The 22,122-nt window shown below is 37.1% G+C and overlaps 1 protein-coding gene across 2 annotated transcripts in view; it reads right to left on the bottom strand.

The window, feature by feature from the left end:
• Nucleotides 1–1,570: 1,570 nt before the first annotated feature.
• The window catches only part of MAP2K6 (mitogen-activated protein kinase kinase 6), a 208,887-nt gene continuing 188,335 nt past the window's right edge, over nucleotides 1,571–22,122 (bottom strand). The window contains exons 12-13 of one of the 2 annotated variants that reach the window (XR_011166137.1): nucleotides 2,466–2,859; nucleotides 1,579–1,923 (exon numbers count right to left, since the gene is read on the bottom strand). Coding sequence is in view for 1 of the 2 variants with exons in the window: in XM_069076538.1 (XP_068932639.1) it covers nucleotides 2,827–2,859 (33 nt within the window). In the remaining variant the exon portion in view is untranslated. Of the gene's footprint in view, nucleotides 2,860–22,122 lie in introns of both variants that reach the window. The other variant, XM_069076538.1, reaches the window with a different exon arrangement.

The following is a 22,122-nucleotide window of genomic DNA, read 5'->3' on the forward strand; positions in this document are numbered from 1 at the left end:
TCAACTGTAAGGAAAAGAGATCTGGAAGCAGGTGTGCCAGAGCCAAAGGGGAAGAAAAAAAATCATAAACAAGTTTGGCCTTTGAGTCCAGACATTTTCCCAACAAATCTTCTTCTGGGTGTTCTCCAGGCATGACTGTTGATTCGTGACGCACTAATTTTTACTCAGATTTTTGTGGTTTAAGTGATGCTCCATCAGTTTCAAAGCAGGAGTAAATGCTTTTGAAAGAATGTTGGTGGTTTTTTGCTTTAGTTGTCAGATGATTTCATAGTTAACAAATAATAGAAATAGTTCTCAATTGGTGACTTTCTATGCAACAGGAACTAGATTTATCCATTTCAAAATTTTATTGATGACTTGAATGAAGGCATAGCTGGCATGTTTATCAAACTGCAGATGACTTGGAGTTGGGAGAGATCATTAATATGTAAGATGAATAAATGAATGAATGAAAAACATTCAGTAAGCTCTAACACAAGCACTGTACCAAGCACTGGTAATATAAATATAAGAGTACAACAGTCTCTTCCCTCAAGGAAATTTCTTTCTAATCAAGTAAGATAACCTCTATAGTTATTAGAAGAATTAAACCAATAGAATGGATCCAATAACTAAAACTAGTATGAAATTTCATAAAGAACCTATACTAAAATCCTAATTCAAAGCCATGCTCTGGTCCAGAGGTGATAGCTGCTTCTCAAAGGGTACACTAGCAAGCTCAGGAAGGTTGTACCAAACTGGAAAAGCTCCGAGCATGGGCCTGAACATGGCTATATGCCTGTTGTCCCAGGATTAGCCTAGCTAAATTTGAAGAGGGTCATTACTGTATAGACTACAGGATAATTAATTTCTTTGGTCATGGAAATTCTTGAAGACTACCCTAAGAGTCATAGCGTTTGAAGCTTTTAATTACAATTTTTTCTTGATCCAAACATGGGATTTCATCTATATATGGAACTCCTTGTATGGAAATTCCATTTGTTTATGAAGATAAGAAACTCAACCTTAACTTACAGTCTTAGAGAATTTCCTGAGGAACCTGAAAATGTAAGTGATTTGTCCATCAGCGTATAGTGTGTGTATAACAGGCAAAACTTAAACCCAGGTTTTCTTGGTTTTAAGGCTACCAATCTATCTACTATGCCATGCTCCCTCTCACTGAAGTATATTAAGAAAAAAATCTACATTTTCAGTTCAAAAAACACAACTGAATAGTATCCTAAAGGGGATATATGTTTAGATAAAATTTCACATGAAAATGAACAGCAAGTTCAATACATGACAATAGTGTGATATGATAGTAAAAAGTGTTAGCTAAAAATCAAATTAAAGAAATTTCCAATAGGTATTGTCTGGGAGTCTCAGTGATTCACAAACATATATTTGATGTGGAATCTGATAAATATAACTCTATGTATGTATATATATTTAATACACATGTGCATATGCATGTATATGTGCATGATGTGTTCGTGTGCACATGTATGTGTGTGTGCATATATGTTTGATTCTCGACATTTACACATTTAATTTTCACAACTTCAAGTTTCAAAAAAATTTTATTAGCAAACTCATTTTCAATTTCACATTGGCAACTGAGCACATTCATGGCTATATGAGGTAGATGGGAAAAGAGATTGTGCCATTCACAATTTCCAGGCTTGAATGGTAACTTGGCATAATTGAACAGCTGGCTAGAGACATTGAGTTGCCAATCCATTCATCACAGACTCAAAGCTAAACATCAACTTGTTTCTGTTTCCATACTCTGAGACCCTTAAGGAACTTAAAAGGTACATTCAGCTTTTGAGGCTGTGAGGTTAAAGTTCTTGAGGTGAAATTTCTGGAGGTCTAACCTTGGTTCCTGAGGGAGGTGCTTCCACGGCCTGTTGTTTGTTGATTCAGAGGATCCATGTGGATACACTTACATGAAATAATGAAGATTGAAGTGAGCAGAACCAAAAGAACATGTATACAGTAACAGTAATATTGTTTTAAGAATAACTTTGAGTGAATGACATTTTGACTATTATAAACTGCCAGATTAACTACAAAGGACATATGAAAGAAGATGTTAGGGGCAGCCAGGTAGCACAGCAAGTAAGAGCACCGGCTCCAGTGTTGAGAAGACCTGGAGATCGAATCCCGGGCTCAGACACTTAGTACCCACCCAGAAACACCTGGCCGTGCAACCTTGAGCAAGTTACTTAACCCCAATTGCTTAGGGGCAGCCAGGTGGCTCAGCGAGTAAGAGCACCGGCTCCAGTGTCGGGATGACCTGGATCAAATCTGGGCTCAGATACTCAGCACCACACCCAGAAATAACTGGCCGTGTAACCTTGAGCAAGTTACTTAACCCCGATTGCTTTAAAAAAAAAAAAAGAAAGAAGATGTTATCTGCATCCAGAGAAAGAATTGATAAATAGAAGCATGTATAGAACGATTTTACACAAACACACACACACATTTGTATCTTATGGTAGTCATCTCCAGGGGTGGTAAGAAAAGGAAAAAACAAGAAATTTACATGAAAACTTTAGTATATATTTAAAAGCAATAGCCAAGTTGGGCATAATAGATTTGCAATTTCATGTGCAATAAACTTTTTTATCATACTGTTATGGAAATGCTTGTTTTATTCCATAAATTAAAAATAAAATAAGTAAACTTTTTAAAAGGTGCATTAAGCAAATATCTTCAAAACCATCCACTAGTTGTGAAGGACAGAGTGCTAGAGGGGATGTTGAGACTTCACCAGTCCTGGAGTCTTCTGACAGCAACAACTAAAATCCCAGCAATTTCTCCCTTGGTCAAGGTAGAGAGGTTTCAGAGTATAGTCCACAGTACAATGTTCTCACACTGTTATCAGACACAATAGAAGATAAAATTCAGGTTAGAAAATGAATTGTGTTTGCTGAATAGTACTTATGGTACTGTAGATTCCGTGTACTATAAAAAGTGATATTGTCTGAAATAATTTTTAATTGAGATTTTAGCACAATATTCTAGGGAATTACCTGTGAGAAAAACGTTTTACACATTACCAGTTTCATTTGGTGTATTGCATTTTATGGATTATTTCATGGTTACTGTGTTAAGAAAAGTGCATATCATCAAAATTAATGTTTTGTGTGGAGAAAAGTCTATTTTCAGCAACTTCTAGTGAAAGATTACATTTTTTGGTGGTTGCAGAAATGTAACCCCATTTCCCATAGGTTCAAAGTATCAACATTAGCATTTTTGACATTTCACTCTTTCATAGGAACAGTACCCCCCCATGAAAGTTGAGGATGGCTATATGTGTAATTTATATGTATATGTGTACATCTACATCTATAGACACTTAGATATAGATATAGATAGATAAACATATGTGTGCATGTGTGTATATATATATATACATATATATATATATGAATTGAAACATTTATCATATGTTTTTCTTATAGGTGTTTTCTACAATATGCCCTAAATAGAAGTACTGAACCTGGGCTCTATTAACTTAAAAAATATTTTGAAAACAATCTCCCTTGTAATTTTGTGTATTTTGTTTTACACATTTTAAAATCACTCTTCTGAGAAGCTTCATCAGACTGCCAGAGGGGTCCATGACATAAGAAAAAAAAAAGTGAAGAAACCCAAGCTCGGAAGTTATTATTATCATCCCTATCATTACAAAGGTCAACAAAGTCACAAAAAAGTTAAAGGTCTTCTCCTGGGAATCAATGATCCCCAGGAAACTGAATGCCTAATACAATACTGCAAGTATTAAACACTTCTGCTTTTGAGATTTAAAACGTCATAATTAGAAGGATGAGTATTAGCTCATGGCCCAAAGGTAGGATATTTTGTTACTATGTATTGAATTATAATAATGGTGTCATCCTTTGTATATAAGGAAGTTATTACTAACTCATCATCATGAGGACATGGAATCTGTTAATTATTTTTTTTTCCCAGTAAAGGTATGAATTTACACTGAGTCATACACATCCTCTTCCTCAAATCTATTTGTGATTAGTGGCACATGTTTAGGAGACAGCTAGCCATAGCCTTTGAGACTGAGTATTGCCACCAAACTGTGGGGCATTAACAGAAGGCAAGGGTCTAGTCTTATAAGACCTGAAATGAGGCAAAGATAGAAAAATGGAGATAAGCACAAGGGCATGCTGGTCATGGAAGCTGTGGATGACAAAACTAGGAATTGACAACAAAAGACAGTCTTGTAGACAAGGACACATAGCAATATAAAAAATCAGTTAGATAAAATGTCTCAAGAAACCAAACAAGGAGACTTGGCAGCATAACGTCAGAGATCTGGACAAGAAAGTTCAGCAACAAGACAAGGAAGTTGGGCAACAGATATGGGCACTAATAGCTTCAGTCATGGCATTTTATATCGTGCCAATCCTTCATTTCACAACACAAATGTCTGTATTTCTCCTACATAGTTAAGACCCAGTCTCTCACTGTTGTTGGCTAGGACACTGAGAGTAGAAAAAAATAAGTGGAAACCAGCTACTTGAAGTGGAAAATGAGGCATCTTCTAACAATATAATTTATATTCATCCTGTATCGCCCATATTCCCCAGGCACAATTCTAAACACACAGCAGGCACAAATACTGTTTGGTGGGTAGCTGGATGGAATAGTGTTTTATTTTATTTTGTTTTTTTTCCTTGTGTGAAACTGAGATGAAGACTCAAACTCATACTTCATTATATCACCTTACTTTAAATGAGATGACTGCAAAACATAAAGGGTGGTAGATCATTTATATACTAATATTATTTCCACCAGATAAAATGGTTCTTGGTCAATATTCCTAATCTCAGGGTGGCTAGGTGGCACAGTGAACAGAGCACCAGCCCTGAAGTTAGGAGGACCTGAGTTCAAATCCAGCCTCAGACACTTGACACACTTACTAGCCGTGTTACTTGGGCAAGTCACTTAACCCCAATTGCCCTCCAAAAAGCAAAAAAAAAAATACTTCTACTCTCACCACCATGCTGCTAACTACCTTGATTGACACCACCTTTCTTAGCCTCCTCTCCTCCTCTGATTGGACAGCCAGAGAATGAAGTACCAAACTCCTCCATGGCTTTTTAGCTTGCCCTACTTTGCATCTGCTGTTCTACCTGGCTTCTACTACACAGAACAATATATTCCCATGCTAGATGCCTCCTAGAGTTCTATCCCCACCCCAGCTTTCCTTCCTCCTTTTGTGTGTCTTCCCCCCATTAGATTGTAAACTCCTTGAGGCCATGGTCTATTTTTATTAATTGTATTACCAGCACTGAGCACAGTGCCTTAGTTGTCACTTAATAAATACTTATTGGATTAAAATGTTTATGGGATTTATTTAGTTAGTTTAGGTAACTAGGAAAAAAAATTATGCTCTAGCTCTATGCTAGGAAGGAAGCAAAGACTTATTCTGTCTTTGAGAGGTATTTTCCCCCCTCATTTTATGATTCTGCCTTGCATTTAAGAAACTAGCTTGAGTATGAAATTAACCAGAAAACAGTTCAATCTCTTCAGAAAAGTTTTTTTCCAGCTGACATATACTTTTTTATCTTTCTTTTTATTAAGTAATCCATCATACGTAACTAAACTTTCTTGATACGAAGCCCCAAGTTATCTTTAGGGTTAGGTTTAAATTTCAAATTAAATTGGTCTGTTCCAAACAAGAATCCTTATGATGTCTGAAATAATTAGATCACCCATGAGACCATATAACCAGACTATAAACCCAAAGAAATAAAAGATGCACCCATGTGTACAAAAATGTTCATAACAGCATTTTCTTGTTTTTGCAAAGAACAAGAAACTAAGTAGATGTCCATCAGTTGGGGAATTGAAGGCAGCATATTCAAAGAAACCTAGTAAGATTTATATGAATTGATGCAGAATGTAGAGGGCTGAACCAGGAGAGCAATTTAAATCAAAAAGATAACAGCAAGTAAAGAATTTATAATGAAAAACTACTTTGAAAGACTTAGACTTAGATCTTAGAAAGCAGGGACTGGTGCTTAATAAATGTTTATTGACTGATTGATTGAAAGATTTAAGAACTCTGTCCAACACAACAATCTCTGGAAGATCACAAGACTTTGGAAGAACAATTATGGGGCATGCTTTCTACTTTTGACAGAAAAGAGATAGACTAGACAGTGAAGAATATGACATACATTTTTAGACATGATGAATGTGTGGATTTGTCTTGCTCGACTGCATTTATATGTTACAAGGAAGGGCTTTGGGGAGTGGTCAGGGGGGAGGTAGTGAATAAGGAGAGGAAGGAGAGAAAAAGCCTCTGTATAGCACCCATTATGTGTCAGGGATTATGCTAAAGTTTTTACAAATATATCTCATTTGATCTTCACAATGACCCTGCAAGGTAGATGTTATTACTATCTCCATTTTACAATTAAGGAAATTGAGGGAAACAGACATTAAATGACTTGCCCAGGATCACATAGCTAGTAAGTGCCTATGGTAGAATTTGAACTCAGGTCTTCATGACTCCAGGCCCAGGACTCTTTCCATTGTGTCACTTACTCACTGTCATAATAGAGACATAAACTTGTGATAGTGATGAAAAAAAAAAGACAAGAGAGCATTAATGAAGCATGTAAAGACACCAGTAAGTAGACAGAAGATAGTTCAATGGAAGACAGATAAGCAGGACAGTTTTTTAACTATGTTAAATTAATTTTATTATTTTCTTAAAATAAGCTTTATTTGATAAAGACATTAGTTTCAGGTTCAGTCTCTCTGTTCTTCATATATGGAAAAGTTCATATTTGATGATTGTACAGCTCAGAAAAACAAAAATTCAAATCCTGAAACCAGAATTGACACATTCTATGTACTATGGTTCATATCATTTTAAAAAATTGGAGGAGAATCATACTGGACACCTCTTACAACTATGTTCAGGGGTGTATATTTGATTAAACAGGGAACAAATGATCACAAAAGTTAAGGCAGATAATTTGGTTATATGAAATTAAAAAGGTTTTGCACAAACAAAATTAACACAACTAGAATAAGAAGGCAAGAAGTTTGGGGGGGGGGAAGTCTTTTCATTAAATCCCTTTGATCTCAGATGTCTGATATCTAAGATATATAGACAACTAATATAAATATATATAACACCAAAAGTCATTTTCCAATAAATAGTCAACACATATCAACAGTTTGCAAAGATGACCTGCAAACTATTAACAACTATAAGATTGCTATGGTTGTTAAGAGTTGTCCAAATAATAAAAGAAATGGATATCAAGACAACTCTAAAGTTTTGCTTCAGCCCCAGTAAATTGCAAAGATGAAAAAAAGATGGTAATAGTCAATGAATTGTGGGAAAATAGAAATTAAAACACTAGTGGTAGATCTATGAATTGGTCTCACTAACCAGAAAGCAAATGAGAATTATGCTAATGAGAACAGTAAAATGTCTCCTTGGCAAAAAATATTCCTTGACTAAGAGATCTCAGTGCTAGGTACCAAGGAGTTAATAAAGGTCCCAAATACAGCAGAATATTGATTTTTAAAAGTTCAGGATCACCCTGCCCCCCCCTCTATCCAGAGAAATCACATGATGCTTTTGAGTCTTTAAATAGGAAGTATGTCCTTCACCTTCTGCTAAAGCAGTTTTGGGGCTGTTACCAGGTTTTACAATTAATTAGGATAGAAAGTGCAAGACTGAAACTGGAAAATTACAAATATGTGAACCAGATCTCAAAATACCCTTCTTGTAATGGAACTGTGCCAGGGCACCAAAGCTCATATTCCCATCCCACTATGTGTGAAAGATATTTGGGGATTTTTTTTTTTAGTCTAGAATTCTTCATGACCTTGGACAAGTTACTTAATTTCCCTGGGCCTCAGTTTTCTCATGTCTGAAATGAGGGGGTTAAACTACATGGACTCTGAGGTCCTTCCTAGTTCTAGAACTATGACTCACAAAAGGCAAATTACTCAGCATTGCATGTTCTCTTAACTTGGACCAATTTCACACTCTGACTTCCATGGGAAGTTATAACATTTTATATACCGGACTTGCTTCCAGTCTTTTTCTGATTCTCTTCATGGTGTCAAAATAGCTAACTACATTTGTCCTGGTGTTTTACTCCCTTAGGCAATAAGTAATCATCAATTAGTAAACATGCATTTATTAAGCTACTACTTTTGGAAACTAGGTGGTGCAGTGGATAGAGTACCAGCCCTGGAATTAGGAAGATACATCTCTGTGAATTCCAATCCAACCTCAGACTTACTAGCTATGCGACCTTGGGCAAGTCACTTAACCTCATTTGCCTCAGTTTTCTCATCTGTTAAATGAGCTACAGAAGAAAATGGCAAACCACTCCCGTATCTTTACCAAGAAAGTCCCCAAATGGGGTCACACAAAGAGTCAGACACAACTGAAAAACAACTAAATAACAATTAAAACTGTGCCCTAGGTGCTGGAGAATGAAATAGAAAGGATAAAACAAATCCATCTTCTTAAGGAAATAATTTGGTTTTTGTCCTTTGTTCTTGAAGAGGACCAAAATGACATCTATGTTATGTGACTATGATAGAGTCAAGTCACAGTGTGTCCAACTGGCTGATCAGACCAATACAAGCTCGGAATGCTCTACCACAGATCAGGCACAAATAGTCCATGTGAACATTTGGGGTGGATTCTCCGAATTTGCGCATCTTGGGTTTCTTTTGAGCTATTTCAATTCTGTTTTGCCCATAGAGCACAGCGCTTTCTCTGATGTGGGCACATCATGCTTAGCTGTTCCAATTCCAAAGTTCTCAAGAGAGACCTTGAGAGTGTCCTTGTATTGCTTCTTCTAACCACCATGTGAAAACTTGCCCTTTGTGAGTTCTCCATAAAATAGTCTTTTTCAAGAGTATGTTTTGCATTTGAACAATGTGGACATCACTTTGGAGTTGCATTCTCTGAAGCAGAATTGAAATGCTTGTCAGTTCAGCTCAAGAAAGGACCTCAGTGTCTGCTATCTTATCCTGCCAGGTGATCTTCTGAATCTTCCTGAGACAATTCAGATGGAAGCAGATAAGTTTCCTGGCATGGCACTGGTATATTGTCCAGGTCTCACAGACATACAACAATGAGGTCAACATAATGGCTCTGTAGACCTTCAGTTTTAGTAGTCAGTCTAATACCTCTTCTCTGCCACACTTTCCTTTGGAGCCTCCCAAACACTGAGCTAGCTCTGGCAATGCATGTGTCAACCTCATTATCAATGTGCATATCCCTGGAAAGTATACTACCAAGATAAGTGAACTTGTCCACAAGAAAACACAGGTGCTCCATCAGCCACCACCACACCATCCATACATGCAACCATAGGTTACAACAAATGGAGAAGTTCTGAATACAGTGGATAAGAAGCTTACATTCTAAGCAGAGAGATAGGGGTATACATAAATATAGAATAAACATAGAGAGAATGAATACAAAACAGGGAAGAGATGATATCACTAGGCTGTTGCAATAACTAGGCAAGAGGAGATAATAGTCTGCACTAAGGTGCTGGCTAAAGGAGTTAAAATAAAGGGTTAGGAGCGGCTAGGTGGCTTAAAGGATAGAGCACCAGCTCTGGAGTCAGGAGGACCTGAATTCAAATCTGGCCTCAAACATTCACTAGCTGTGTGACCCTGGGCAGGTCACTTAATGCCAACTGCCTTGCCAAAAAAAAGGGAGGGGAAGGGGGTCAGATGTGAGAGATGTTGTAGAAGTAGAAATGACAAGATTTTACAAATGGCTGGATATATGTGGTATGGAAAGCAAGGAGTCAACTTAAAACTGTGCCCTGGGTGCTGGAGAATGAAATAGAAAGGATAAAAAAAATCCATCATCTTAAGTTAAAGTTAAGAATCTGGAAAATTGGAAGGAAGGTGGTCCTTTCATTAGAAATTGGGAAGTTTGAAATCAAGGTGAGTTTTAGGGGAAAAGAATTAATTCTATTTGACAATGTTGAGGTTCAGGTTAATCCAGAATTCCAGTTTGAAACTTTCCCTTTCGAATGAAGATCTCGATTATAACTCTATAATATCAAGTCTTCAAAATCCCTAGAACTAAGCATTAAAACATTAGCAAGACAGAGAAGTAAAAGAACAGATAAAATATAAAATATCAACAAATCAAATGAAAAAAATGAGACTGAAGCCATGTAGTTTTATTTTATGGACTCAAATTAAACCTGAAATAACTCATATAATCAAAACAGACTATCATCAGTTGTCAGTTATATCTGTATATAGAACTATTGTTAAAATATGAATACACAAGTTATCTGGGATTCAAGTCAGCATAAGGAACTTCCATTGTGAGAATTCTGTCCACCAACACAAATAATAATCCATATATGACTGAGTAGAGAATTTCTAGAGTTGCACATGTCCAAGGTAGGATTTGAATCTGTCTCCATAATTCTAAGGCTAGCATTCCATTCATTGTGCCCCTTGGTCCCTGAAAACTGGATCAAAAATATGTATATATGTATTATATAATATATACATATATGTATGTGTGTGTGCGTATATCACATGTATGCATGCATGTGTTTGTATATATATACATACATATGTTAGTGTGTATATATACATATATATTCCAGATTTATTTTTCTCATTTTAAACAAAGATGTAACATTTATAGCTACCTCAAACTTGTGTAAAACTCATGGATTTATTCACACTGTGTAGTGTTTAACATTATTTAACACAAAATGTGCTAAAGTTATCATCAGTGTCACTAATAATAATCCTAAAATCATATCTCAAACTATTGTCCTTAAAAACTGTTTCATTAACTACAATCTCTTCAAATGCTCTTCTCCATCACTCCATCCCCCAGCTCTCCTCTTAGTCCCACACACTGGGTCATGTGCTAGACACCCTGTGTATGTGCAAATTAGCATGTAAAAAATACACACTCTTATTTAAAGAGGCTACACAAAGGGGGTGGTAAGAAGGGCAAAGAGCTGAATGTTGGTCTTTACTTTCAATCAGGAAATCCTCACCTGGAACCAGGCCAGTTTCCTCTTCTTTGAATGAAACAAAAGACATGACCTTTCTATAATCAAAGGAATGAACAATACTTCTGGCACGACCAATTCTGAACAGCTTGGACATGTTTCTAAGGTGTTTGGCAACAAGTGGATACCTGTAGAAGACATTAACTCAGTAGACTGATACCTGGTGCTCACCAGAAGGCCTACACTCACAAAGTTCCATATCATTCTAGACCTAGGATTAAATTGTCTCTTCCTTTCCTCTTTAAAAATCCAGCACATAAATTCATCCTTAAGGTGCTGTTACATTTTTATTTTAGTTGTGATGTGGTCTTATTATATCGTATTTTATGTTTTGTGGAGGAAAGGGATGTATGTGAGAATGAAAAAGAGATTTTCATATTCAACCTGATGGAGTATCTATTACTTGAATCAGACAATATTTAATTTGCACTTGGAGCAATAAGATGATCTCAATGTTGTCATATCTGAATTTCTCATGTCCAGAAGCCAGGAAAGGAATAAAAACATCAAATGAGAACATTGTGCACAAATGCTGGAGTCTCTAGACTATTTTGCAGGCATAACATTTCCCTAAGTATTCTTTTCCTCCCTCCATCATTGTATATTCATCAATAACCAACAAGAATTCATTAAATGTCTACTATATGCCACACACTATACTAGGTGCTGGAGATCTAAATACAAAGAATAAATAAATCCCCTACTTATAAGAAAGAATATGGTATAAAGGGGAGAATATTAATAATCATAGCTAATAATATTAATAGTTAGCATTCATATAGCACTTGAAGGTTTGCAAAGCATATCATATAAGTTATCTCACTTGATCGTCACAGTAACCCTCTTAGGTAGATGCTCTTATTATTCCCATTTTTAGATGAGGAAACTGAGGAATAGAGTGACACAGCTAGTAAGTTTCTCAGGCTTCAAACTCAGGTCTTCCTGACTCTCAGTCCAACACTCTGCCCACTGCACCATTTATATATAACATAAATATAAAGAGAATAAAAAACAACAACAAAATACAAACTTGTTAAATCCAAGGAACCTGGGAATGATGACATTAGAAGTTGGAGGAATTAGGAAAGGCTATATATAAAAGGTGACACTTTAGGTGAGTCTTAAAGAAAGAATATGACCTTATGAGTCAGAGGTGAAGAGGGAGTGAGTGCATTCTAAGAATATGGATTGGCCAGTGCATAGGTTTTATTCTACAGAAACTAGGGAGCCACTTAAGTTGATTGGGTAGGTTCAGATCTTTGCTTCAGGACAACTTTGATAGTGGTGTGGAGGATGGACTAGGGTGGAGAGAAACATGAACAGTTAGTTTAATTAAGAGGCTGTTGCAATAAACTAGCTGGACAAGAGACACTAAGGGCCTAAAATAAGGTGGTGACTTGAATTGAAAGAAGGAGTCAGATGTAGGTGGAAATGGCAAGATTTGGCAACTGACTGAAAATTCATGATGGGAAGAATGAAAAGCAAAGGATAAGGTCATAGTTATGAACTTGAGAGACTGCTCAAAGAATATTTTGTCAGCCTTTGACAGAAATAGGGAAGTTTGGTTTGGAGGAGGGAGAGAAAATAAGTTGTGTTGGAAATACTGAGTTTGAGATGTCTCCAGCCATCCAGTTTAAAATTTCCCATACACAACAGGTGATAAAGACTGAAGCTCATGGAAGAAACTGAAGATATAAACATCTATGAGTCATCTGCATAAAAATGGTCATTTAACTTAGGAACTAATGTGGTTACCAAAAGAGAGAGTGTGTCAAGAAAAAAAAGAGAAATGGGACTAGCACAGAATCTTGGGGAATGTTAAGGAAGTGTGATAGAGACCATGAGCCAGCAAAAGAGAATAAATAGGGGTGATCATACAGATAAGAGAACCAGGAGAGAGTTATGTTCCAAAAACCCAGAGAGGTGAGTGTATCCAAGAAGGTGGTCAATAGTAACAAGTGAATTAGATAGGTCAGGGAGGATGAGAACTGAGAATAAAGTATCAAATATGGTCATTAAGAAATCATTGTTAACTATGAAGAGAGCAGTTTCAATTAAGTGATTAGACTGGAGTTCAGATTGCAAAAGGTCGTGGAATTAGTAAAAGGAAAAGAAAAAGAGGCAATGACTATAGATAGCTTTTTCTAGGACTTTCTCTGAGAAAACATTAAGAGATATAGTATAATAGCTTGGAAGGAATGGTAGGGTCTAGTTAGGGGTATTTGAGGGGCTTTGTTGTTATGAATGGACAAGATATTTGAAGGCAGTAGATAGGGAAAGATTGAGGAGTCTAAAGACAGGAGATGATTGAGGTTGTAATCTGCTAGACAATACAGGAGGGGATGACAAGCAAATACATATGAAGAGGGGTTGCCCTTGGCAAAGAGGACCACCTATTTGTCAGACACTGGGGGAAAGGAGGAAAAAGTAGGGAATGATGTCAAGGCATTTGAAATGCATATAACAGGAGAAGATGGAGTTTATATTAGATGGAATTGTTTTGCTGGAGGGAGGCAGGGAGAAAGAGACAGAGACAGGGGGGGGAAAGAAAGAGAGAGAGAGAGAGAGAGAGAGAGAGAGAGAGAGAGAGAGAGAGAGAGGAGAGAGAGAGAGAGAGAGAGAGAGAGAGAATCATTTAGAGACCAAATTCTTACTTTGGCTTAAGTGGAATTAGTGAACTTGTAATTGAAATAGAGTTCACAGTATGTCTGAATTTTCCAAACCAGCATAAAATATTAGGCTGCTAAATGAGAACATCATTCCAGATTACATCTTTTCCCTAGTAGTTATCTCCATGCTTACATTTCTAACAAAAAAAAGGCTATACTTCCCTTTACCACTTCCTTCTAAGTTTGAAAGGAGAAAGAAGGGTATCTTTTTCAAGTCATTTCAGGTAGCATCATATAATATTCTTTCTACAAAAGTCCATATTTTGAATATCTGACCATTACATTATCATTTGTTGGGTTCCTGTTCCACCAAATTTCCATTTCTTGGTGTATATGGATGTTTTACCAAATGCTATTTGACCATGTGTTTCACAGAATTCTTTCATTCTAGTTTGTATATCATAACCAATGACAAACCTATTTCACATGCCACTCTTTTCAAGTGTATTTATATACAATACTGATCTAGATAGTATAGCATAATTGCACACTTGGAGAATACATCAGTGAAAAGAATCATCTCACACTCTAGGAAAATTGTTTAGTTCTAGTCTGAGCTAAAGGTTGAATGGGAATTGAACCAGGGTGGGGGTCAACATCCAATTTAATACACATCTATTTTAGCGTCTAATATGGTATTATTTTCTTCAGTCAAGCTGTTGACTAACTTTTCATGATTTTCTTGCATCATTCTCATTTCTCTTCCAAATTTTTCCTCCATTTTTCTTACTCGATTTTCAAAATACTTCTTGAGCTCCTCCATGGCCTGCAACCATTTCATATTTTTTTCTTAGAAACTTTTGATGCAGGAGTTTCAACTTTGTTGTCTTAGTCCCATTGCATGCTTTGATCCTTTCTGACCCCCCAAAAAGGTTCTATGGCCTGATTGTGCTTCCTCCGTTTGTTCATCTTGCCAGCCAATTACTTGACTTTTGAGCTCTTTGCCACAATTAAGTAGGGCAAGTAGAACTCTGCTTCCAGAGTGGAGAGAGCTGTATCCCAAATTGCTGGGATTTTCAAAGTTTTTGTCAGAGCTAAAAGGAGGATGTCCTCTCCACAGCCACCACAAGCTCTGGCACACTAGCATTCCTCACACCAGGACCACCACCCAAGATGGCCACCCAGATCCAAGCAGGTCAAAGCAAGAGTGATTACCTTTTGAATGGTCACTTGGTCCCCCTATGATCTGGATGCCAGGAACTCCAGAGGCAGTCATGTGGCAACAGCTGCAGCTGCCATGCCTCTGCCACCTCTCACCCTTGGGGGGCAGTGGCCAGACTGCTCTTCTCTTGCCTAGTTACAACAGAGTTCCCTGCTGACCTTTTACTTTGTCTTTGGTGTTTATGGGTTAAGAAGTCTAGAAACCACCACAGCTGCTTGTGATTGACTCTCCTGAAATCTGCTTTGGCTAGTCTGGGCTGCAAGTCTGGGTTAGTGTAGTTCACACAGGACTATGCTCGGCTCCCAGTGTGTTGCAATAGTCCCTTCATATTGGCCTGCCAGGCTGCCTTCAGTGGGAGATTTGTTTCTCTCCATCACTTTGTGGGTTCTGTAGCTCTAAAATTTGTTGAGAGTCATTTTTTTATAGGTATTGGAGGTGGCTGGAGCTGGGATTCAAGCAAATTCCTGCTTTTACTCCACCATCTTGGCTCCGCCCCATTAGCATCTAATATGGACAGAGCAATATGTAAAGTGCTAGGGTTACAAAGGTAAATATGACACAGACCTTACCTTTAAGGAACTTATAATCTAATAAGTGAAAAAAATGATAGTTTTGTTTCATCATTGCCTATTTTTATCCCCTCTATTTCTTTTTCTTGTCTTGTCACTATTGCTGGATTTCTAATACAATATTGAAAATAGTGGTGATAATGAACATCCTTACTTCACCCATAATCTTATTGGGTAGGTTTCTAGATTATGCTATTCTATAAATTATAGCCATTACAGGTAATGATATAAATAATTATGATACTAGGGAGCATATGATGATTACAAAGTAGAGGTCCAAGAAAAGCAATATGAGAAACTGAGAGAAATCAATTGTGATCTTTAGTGCATTTGAGCATTGGAGAGTGTCATTTTTTTCTGATCTTTTGTCATTGTTATTTTAATCTAATCCAGGAATATGACTCATTTCCCACAGTTTGAGAGTATATCATGATGTCTATGGGCTCCTCCCCGGCTGACACTCACAGCATGGGTCCTCCAGATGGATGACTATTTCTCAGTTCAAAAAGTACATTTTTATATCTGTACTATTAAAACTATAGCCACAAACCCCCCAGCAATGCACATACTTCCAAGAGTCTATCAAAAGACAACTAATCTATTAAAGCAAAATCATTTAACAAGGTAGTATAGTAAGAGCAGTACTTATAAAACATTCCTCCCAAAAACCTGAGGCACACTCTCCCACAGATACACACAGCATCAGCAAAGTACAGAGTCGCTAATTAGCGAGGCACACAAACAGGGTATACTTGTGGTCAGACCAACTCATGTCTCTGACTCTGCAGGATCCTGATGTCCTTTCTCATCTCATGGTATCTTCACCTTGCTCTTCCATGGACGTAGCTCCTCTGTTGGGAGACTTGCTTAGTTGGGCTCCATGTATTTGCTTCTCTCTGCAGCTCAGCTCCCAATTTTATATGTATGTGTGACACATATACACACACATATATGTTTGGATGTGTGAATGTGTATATAGAAAGTGTGTGTGTGTCTGTGTGTATACACACATACATAATTCTCTTTTGAAGTCATGATTGCTGCCAAGGGTCATGCCCTTTGGAGCTACTACCTGCCCCAATTTTCTCTCAACTCTGTGCTCTCCATTGAATATGGTCATTCTAACTCCATTGCAAATGATATCATGCATGAGGTTAGCAGTAACAGGGAGAAGAGGGACATCTTCTCCCCCTACTATCCTCTACCAGAAGCACAGGGCACTTTCCTCACTTCTATTTCTTGCCTCATAATGACTGAACTCCATTGAAAGTTGGTAAGCTTAGCTTTTTAAAGTGAAATTGGGCATTTTTAGTTTTCCCCCAAACAATGACCAAGGATCTTCTAAGTAACCTGCAATTTTAAGTGTCTGGAGAATTTAACTCATAGCTATAAAGCATATGCAGAAGAGACTTGAGGTCTTTAAAAGAACTGTGTAGTTTCCTAAATAGAATTTAATCTATCCCCTTCATACACATGTGCGCGCACACACACACATATACACACACACATTATATATGAAATATTCCAGGTATTTACACATTTAGCATGTAATCTGAAAAGAGTAGCATCTGAGTGGCATCCATTGGGAATCTTGCTTCCATTTAGACTTTGTAGTGGACATACTTCATGACAGTGATTATTGTTTATTAACTATTAAAAAGCATAGGACTTGCTTTTTCATGATGCTTTAAAGTCTCTCCTTCAATGAGGGATATCTATCTCCCATACATAGAACCTACTTTTAGAACAGAATCACTTGGTGGAGGGTGTGGCCTTGAAATATTGGCTCTCCCCACACTCCTCTAGAAAAATAAGGTGGATAAAGAAGCAATAGAAATGGTCTCCTAATTAGTCCTATCCCTTGGACCAGTTCTCAGTGCCCCAGAGCAATATATCTCTAGCATTAAGGCTCCTATTCCCATATGGAACAAAGTCAATTGAGGCTTTCAGTTTAGGCTCTCAGAGCTTATCTCTTAGCAGTTACTCACTTCCATACTTGACTCTCAAGTACCTTCTTTCACATAATCCTTTTTTTCTCTCAACAGCATCAGTGAACTTGAAAATCAAGGTCATTCTTTCTCCCAAGTCCCTCTGTTCAAAAGGCAAGTCATGCATGCATATGTAAAAATATTACAAACTCCTCAAAAAATGTAACAGGAGTGATAATTTTGTTGAGCAGAGCATCTGATTATTCATACTGAATAAAGCATAAAACAGAGATGTATGCTCGTATAAGTTATTATGAAAATAGCACAAAAACAATAAAACTATCCATTTCATATCATTTTACTGTTTTTCATCCATTGTCTCATTTGATTTCTCACAATAACTCAGGTTAATTATGCAAGATAATATTCTCATTTCACAGATGAGAAAAGTAAAGCTTATATTCTCAAACTTCGGGAAAGTGACCTTCCTCAATTCACACATTTTTGTTGTTCAATTGTTTCAGTCAAATCCAACTGTTTGTGATCCCATTTGGGGTTTTCTTGGCAAAGATATTGGGGTGGCTTTTCATTTCCTTAAGGTCATACATAATTTGTGGCAAAGCCTAGACCAGAAGACAAGTTTTCAAATTCCTATTCCAATGCTTTCTACTATGCTCTGATAAAGTGAGAGATGCACTACATATCACTGATTAATAGGGAACATGATTTAATCTTAATTAAAATAGAATTTGTTTTATATCAAAGCACATTCTTTTATACATATATATACAAAAGATGGAGACTGCAGGGAGGTAAAACAGTTGGCAAGGAAAGGTTCCCTAAATGAAAATAGAAAGAGAAGATCCTTTCTTCTGTTGCTTTGATGGGGGAGGGTAAAAAAAAAACACCTTGCCTCATGGAGACAATCATAATCATTATCATCATAATTAAATTTATATAGTACCTACTACATGTCAGACATATTAGGCACTGTGCTACATTCTTTACAGATATCTCACTTGATCCTCACAACAACCCTCAGAAGTGCTATTGTAATCCTCATTTTCCAACTGAGGAAACAGAGGCAATCAGAGGTTGTGACTTGCTCAGGGTCACACAGCTAGTAAATGTCTGAGGCCAGATTCGAAGTCAAGTCTACTTGAATCCAAGCCCAGAACTCTATCCACTACACCAAATGGCTGTCTCAAAGATACGAATGTCTGGGTCTATGAAAAAATCACTTCCTTTCACATCTTTCTCTCAAGAAACACATGTCCCTCTGGTATGAAATTGAAATTTTAAATACTCTCTGACCTATTTCCACACATGACAGAGCTGACTGCTTAAAGCAAGAAATCTTAAGCAATTTTTGTGTCATCAATTCCCTTGGCAGTCTGTTGAAACCTATAGACCCCTTCTCAGAAGAATGTTTTTCAAAGTATAAGATAAAATCCATAGTATTATAAAGGAAACAAATTCTACTGAAATCAAGTCATAAGTTCTTTCCCACCTAAGTTCATGATTGCATATGTACTCCAGGTTAAGAATATTTGGTCTAAAAGCATATATGAATGCTGAAAGTTAACAATTTGCAAGATCAACCTGTACTATGTGTGTGATTCACTTGTGTAGTACCTGCTTCCCTGCTGTGCTCCAGGTATTTGCCTTCTGAGAGCCTGGAGATTAGGGAATAGAAACAGACACATAATCACCATGAATCAACATCATTATCACTTGGGCTAAATATGTGTCTTCCCTGCTGATCCAAATCCAGAGCTGTTTTCTCATCTGGAAGTAGACATTATTTGTGAGGAGACTAACTGCAAAGTCAGCCTTACTATCAGGAAAACTAAATTCTGCTGTCATTTTGCCCTCAAGGTTACTTTCCACTTATCGTTGTGTTGAAAACAATTATGAAAAAAAGGATTGTGATATATCCTTTACATTGTTGATAAGGGAAGCTACTGGAAACATGGTATATGTCTTCAAGTACTGGAAGGGCTGGAATGTGAAGAGAAAACAGAGTCCCAAGGTGATTCTAGAGTGCACAACTAGAACCAATGGATGGATGCTATTGGGAAATTTCCGATAGACATAACTAAAAATTTCTTAATACATACAAATATCTAAAACTAGAATTGTTTATCTTCAGATGAAGAGAGTTTCCTCTCCCTAGAGGTCTTCAAGGACAGATAAAAGGGTCACTTCTCAAGGATATCATAGAAAGAAGTCATTCAGTGAGGAAGGGCTTATATTTCATGATCTTTCCAACTCTGAGACTATGATTTTAGGTATTAACCATTTAACCTACTCACTTTTGAGATACCTGACTCTTTACTCAGTCATTGGCATATAATGAGACCATTTTAATTATTTATTTTAAATTCCCAGTATTTTTCAGGAAACTAAATTTTTTAATGTAATTCCACTTGTGATACCCACCCTCATCTATCCTATCCTTGTGGAAGAAAACCACTGGTTACCTTTGTGGGCTTTTTTTTTAATTCCACCAAACATAAATCACTACTCACTGGGGGTAAGTGAGAAAAAAAAGTCATTTACAGCTGAAGTCATGCTGTATTCAGGTTCCCTAGGAAGTCAAAGATTTGTTTTGCTTTGTTTTCCCTAGGCACACCCAGTTTTAAAAGATGTGCCAATGCCTGAGGTAGATCCAAACTACAGATATTTCCATTAGTTCTTTCATTTGCTGGTAGCATGCTGGCTGAACAAGTATGAAGGTTTTCCTGGTTCCCATGTGCAGAAATCAAATGTACTTTGTTGCCCTCTCATGGCCAGCTTAAATTCTGGCCTACTATGTTTTGTATGGCTGATATGACTGGTGTAGGATAACCTGGATTTTGAAATATTTAGCTTATGTCCCAGTAAAAATTCTTACTTCAGAGAACTGGAACATGTGTCATACATATTTACCAAAAGAAGAATCAAGATATGAAACTCTATTGAACAGTATGCAAATTCCATACAAGTTTTCCCATATTTCTCTGCATCTGTAATATTCTTATGGTGTGATAATAGCCAATTACATTCATGTACAACAATCTGTTCAACCATTCCTCATTGATGGGTACCCACTTTTTTCAAGGTCTTTATCATAACAAAAAGGTAAGTTTTAAACATTATCAAACATATATGGACTTTCCCATTGTGTTTGACCTCCTTAACATCTGTGTAATGTTGGCATTGCTAGGTCAAAGGGCATATTGATTGGTTGATTGGTTGGCTGTTGTCATTGTTCTCAAAAAAGACAAAAATGACATCATTATGTTAGAGTCAAGTTACAGTGTATTTGATGTGGTTGATCAGATTAATATAAGCCTTGATACTCTACCATGAATCAGGCACAAATAGTCCATGTGAACATTTGGGGTGAATTCCCCAAATTTATGCATCTTGCATTTTTTGAACTACTATAATTCTACTTTGCTCACAGAGGACAGCTCTTCTCTGATGAAAGTACACCATTAGGCAGTCCTGTGCCAACATCTCCCATGTCACACAATCAATTCCAAAGTTCTTAAGAGAAGCCTTGAGAGTGTCCTTCTATCACTTCTTCTGACCACCATGTGAGCACTTGCCTATGTGATTACTCCATAAAATAGTCTTTTTGTCAAGTGTATGTTTGGAATTTGAACAACATGACCGACCAGTCCATTGGAGTTGTGCTCTCTGTAGTAGAGTTTGAATGCTTGGCAGTTTAGTTCAGGAAAGGACCTCAATGTCTGGTATCTTATCCTGCCAGGTGGTCTTCAGAATCTTCCTAAGACAATTCAAATGGAAGCAACTCAGTTTCCTGAAATGTCACTGGTATACTGTCCAGGTTTCACAGGCATATGAAGTCAGCACAAAGGCTCTATAGACCCTCAGTTTGGTAGGGAGTCTAATACTTACTCTTCTCTGCCACACTTTCCTTCAGAGTCTCCCAAACATTGAGCTAGAGTTGGAAATGTGTCTGCCAACTTCATTATCGATGTGTACATCCCTGAAAAGTATATTGACAATGTAAGCGAACTTATCCACAGTATTCAAAACTTTTCCATTTGCTTTAAACAATGATTCCACATATGGATGGTGTGGTACTGGCTAATGGTGTTTTCCTGTGTTTTCTTGGTACTAACTCTTGGGTCAAAATTAGCACAAGCAGCAGAGAATTGATCCATACTTCGTTGTATTTCCACTTCAGAGGCTGCGTTGAGGGCACAATCATTTGCAAACAAAAAAATTATAGACCAACACTCCCTCGAATTTAGTCTTGGCTTGTAGCTTTTTCAAGTTGTAGAATTTACCATCCCTGTGGTAGCTGATGCTGTGTTCATCTTCATTGAAGAGTTTGACAACATGACTGAAAACATCATGCTAAAAAGCATGGGAGCAAACAGACAGTTTTGTTTCACTCCATTCCACTGATGACTAGGAAAGCATGAGAACATCATCCATTATCCAAAACCTGGGCAAGCATGCCACCATGAAATTGATATAAAATGCTGATGAACTTCTATAGGGCAACCAAACCTTGACAAAATATTCCATAAGCCCTCATGACTCAAAATGGCAAAGGTCTCATTCAGATCAACAAATTTTGTGTAGAGACCTCTGTTCTGCTCCTCACATTTCTCCTGGAGTTGTAAGGCAACAAACACCATATCAACCACTCCTTGTCCTTTTCAGAAGCCATAGTGGCTCTCAGGTAGATGAACATCTTCCAGGTGAAGCATC

Source organism: Petaurus breviceps, unplaced genomic scaffold (genome assembly GCF_028583685.1).
Source record: "Petaurus breviceps papuanus isolate PSGF00001 unplaced genomic scaffold, PetGlider_PUasm1.0 90925, whole genome shotgun sequence".
NCBI classification, from domain to species: Eukaryota; Metazoa; Chordata; class Mammalia; order Diprotodontia; family Petauridae; genus Petaurus; species Petaurus breviceps.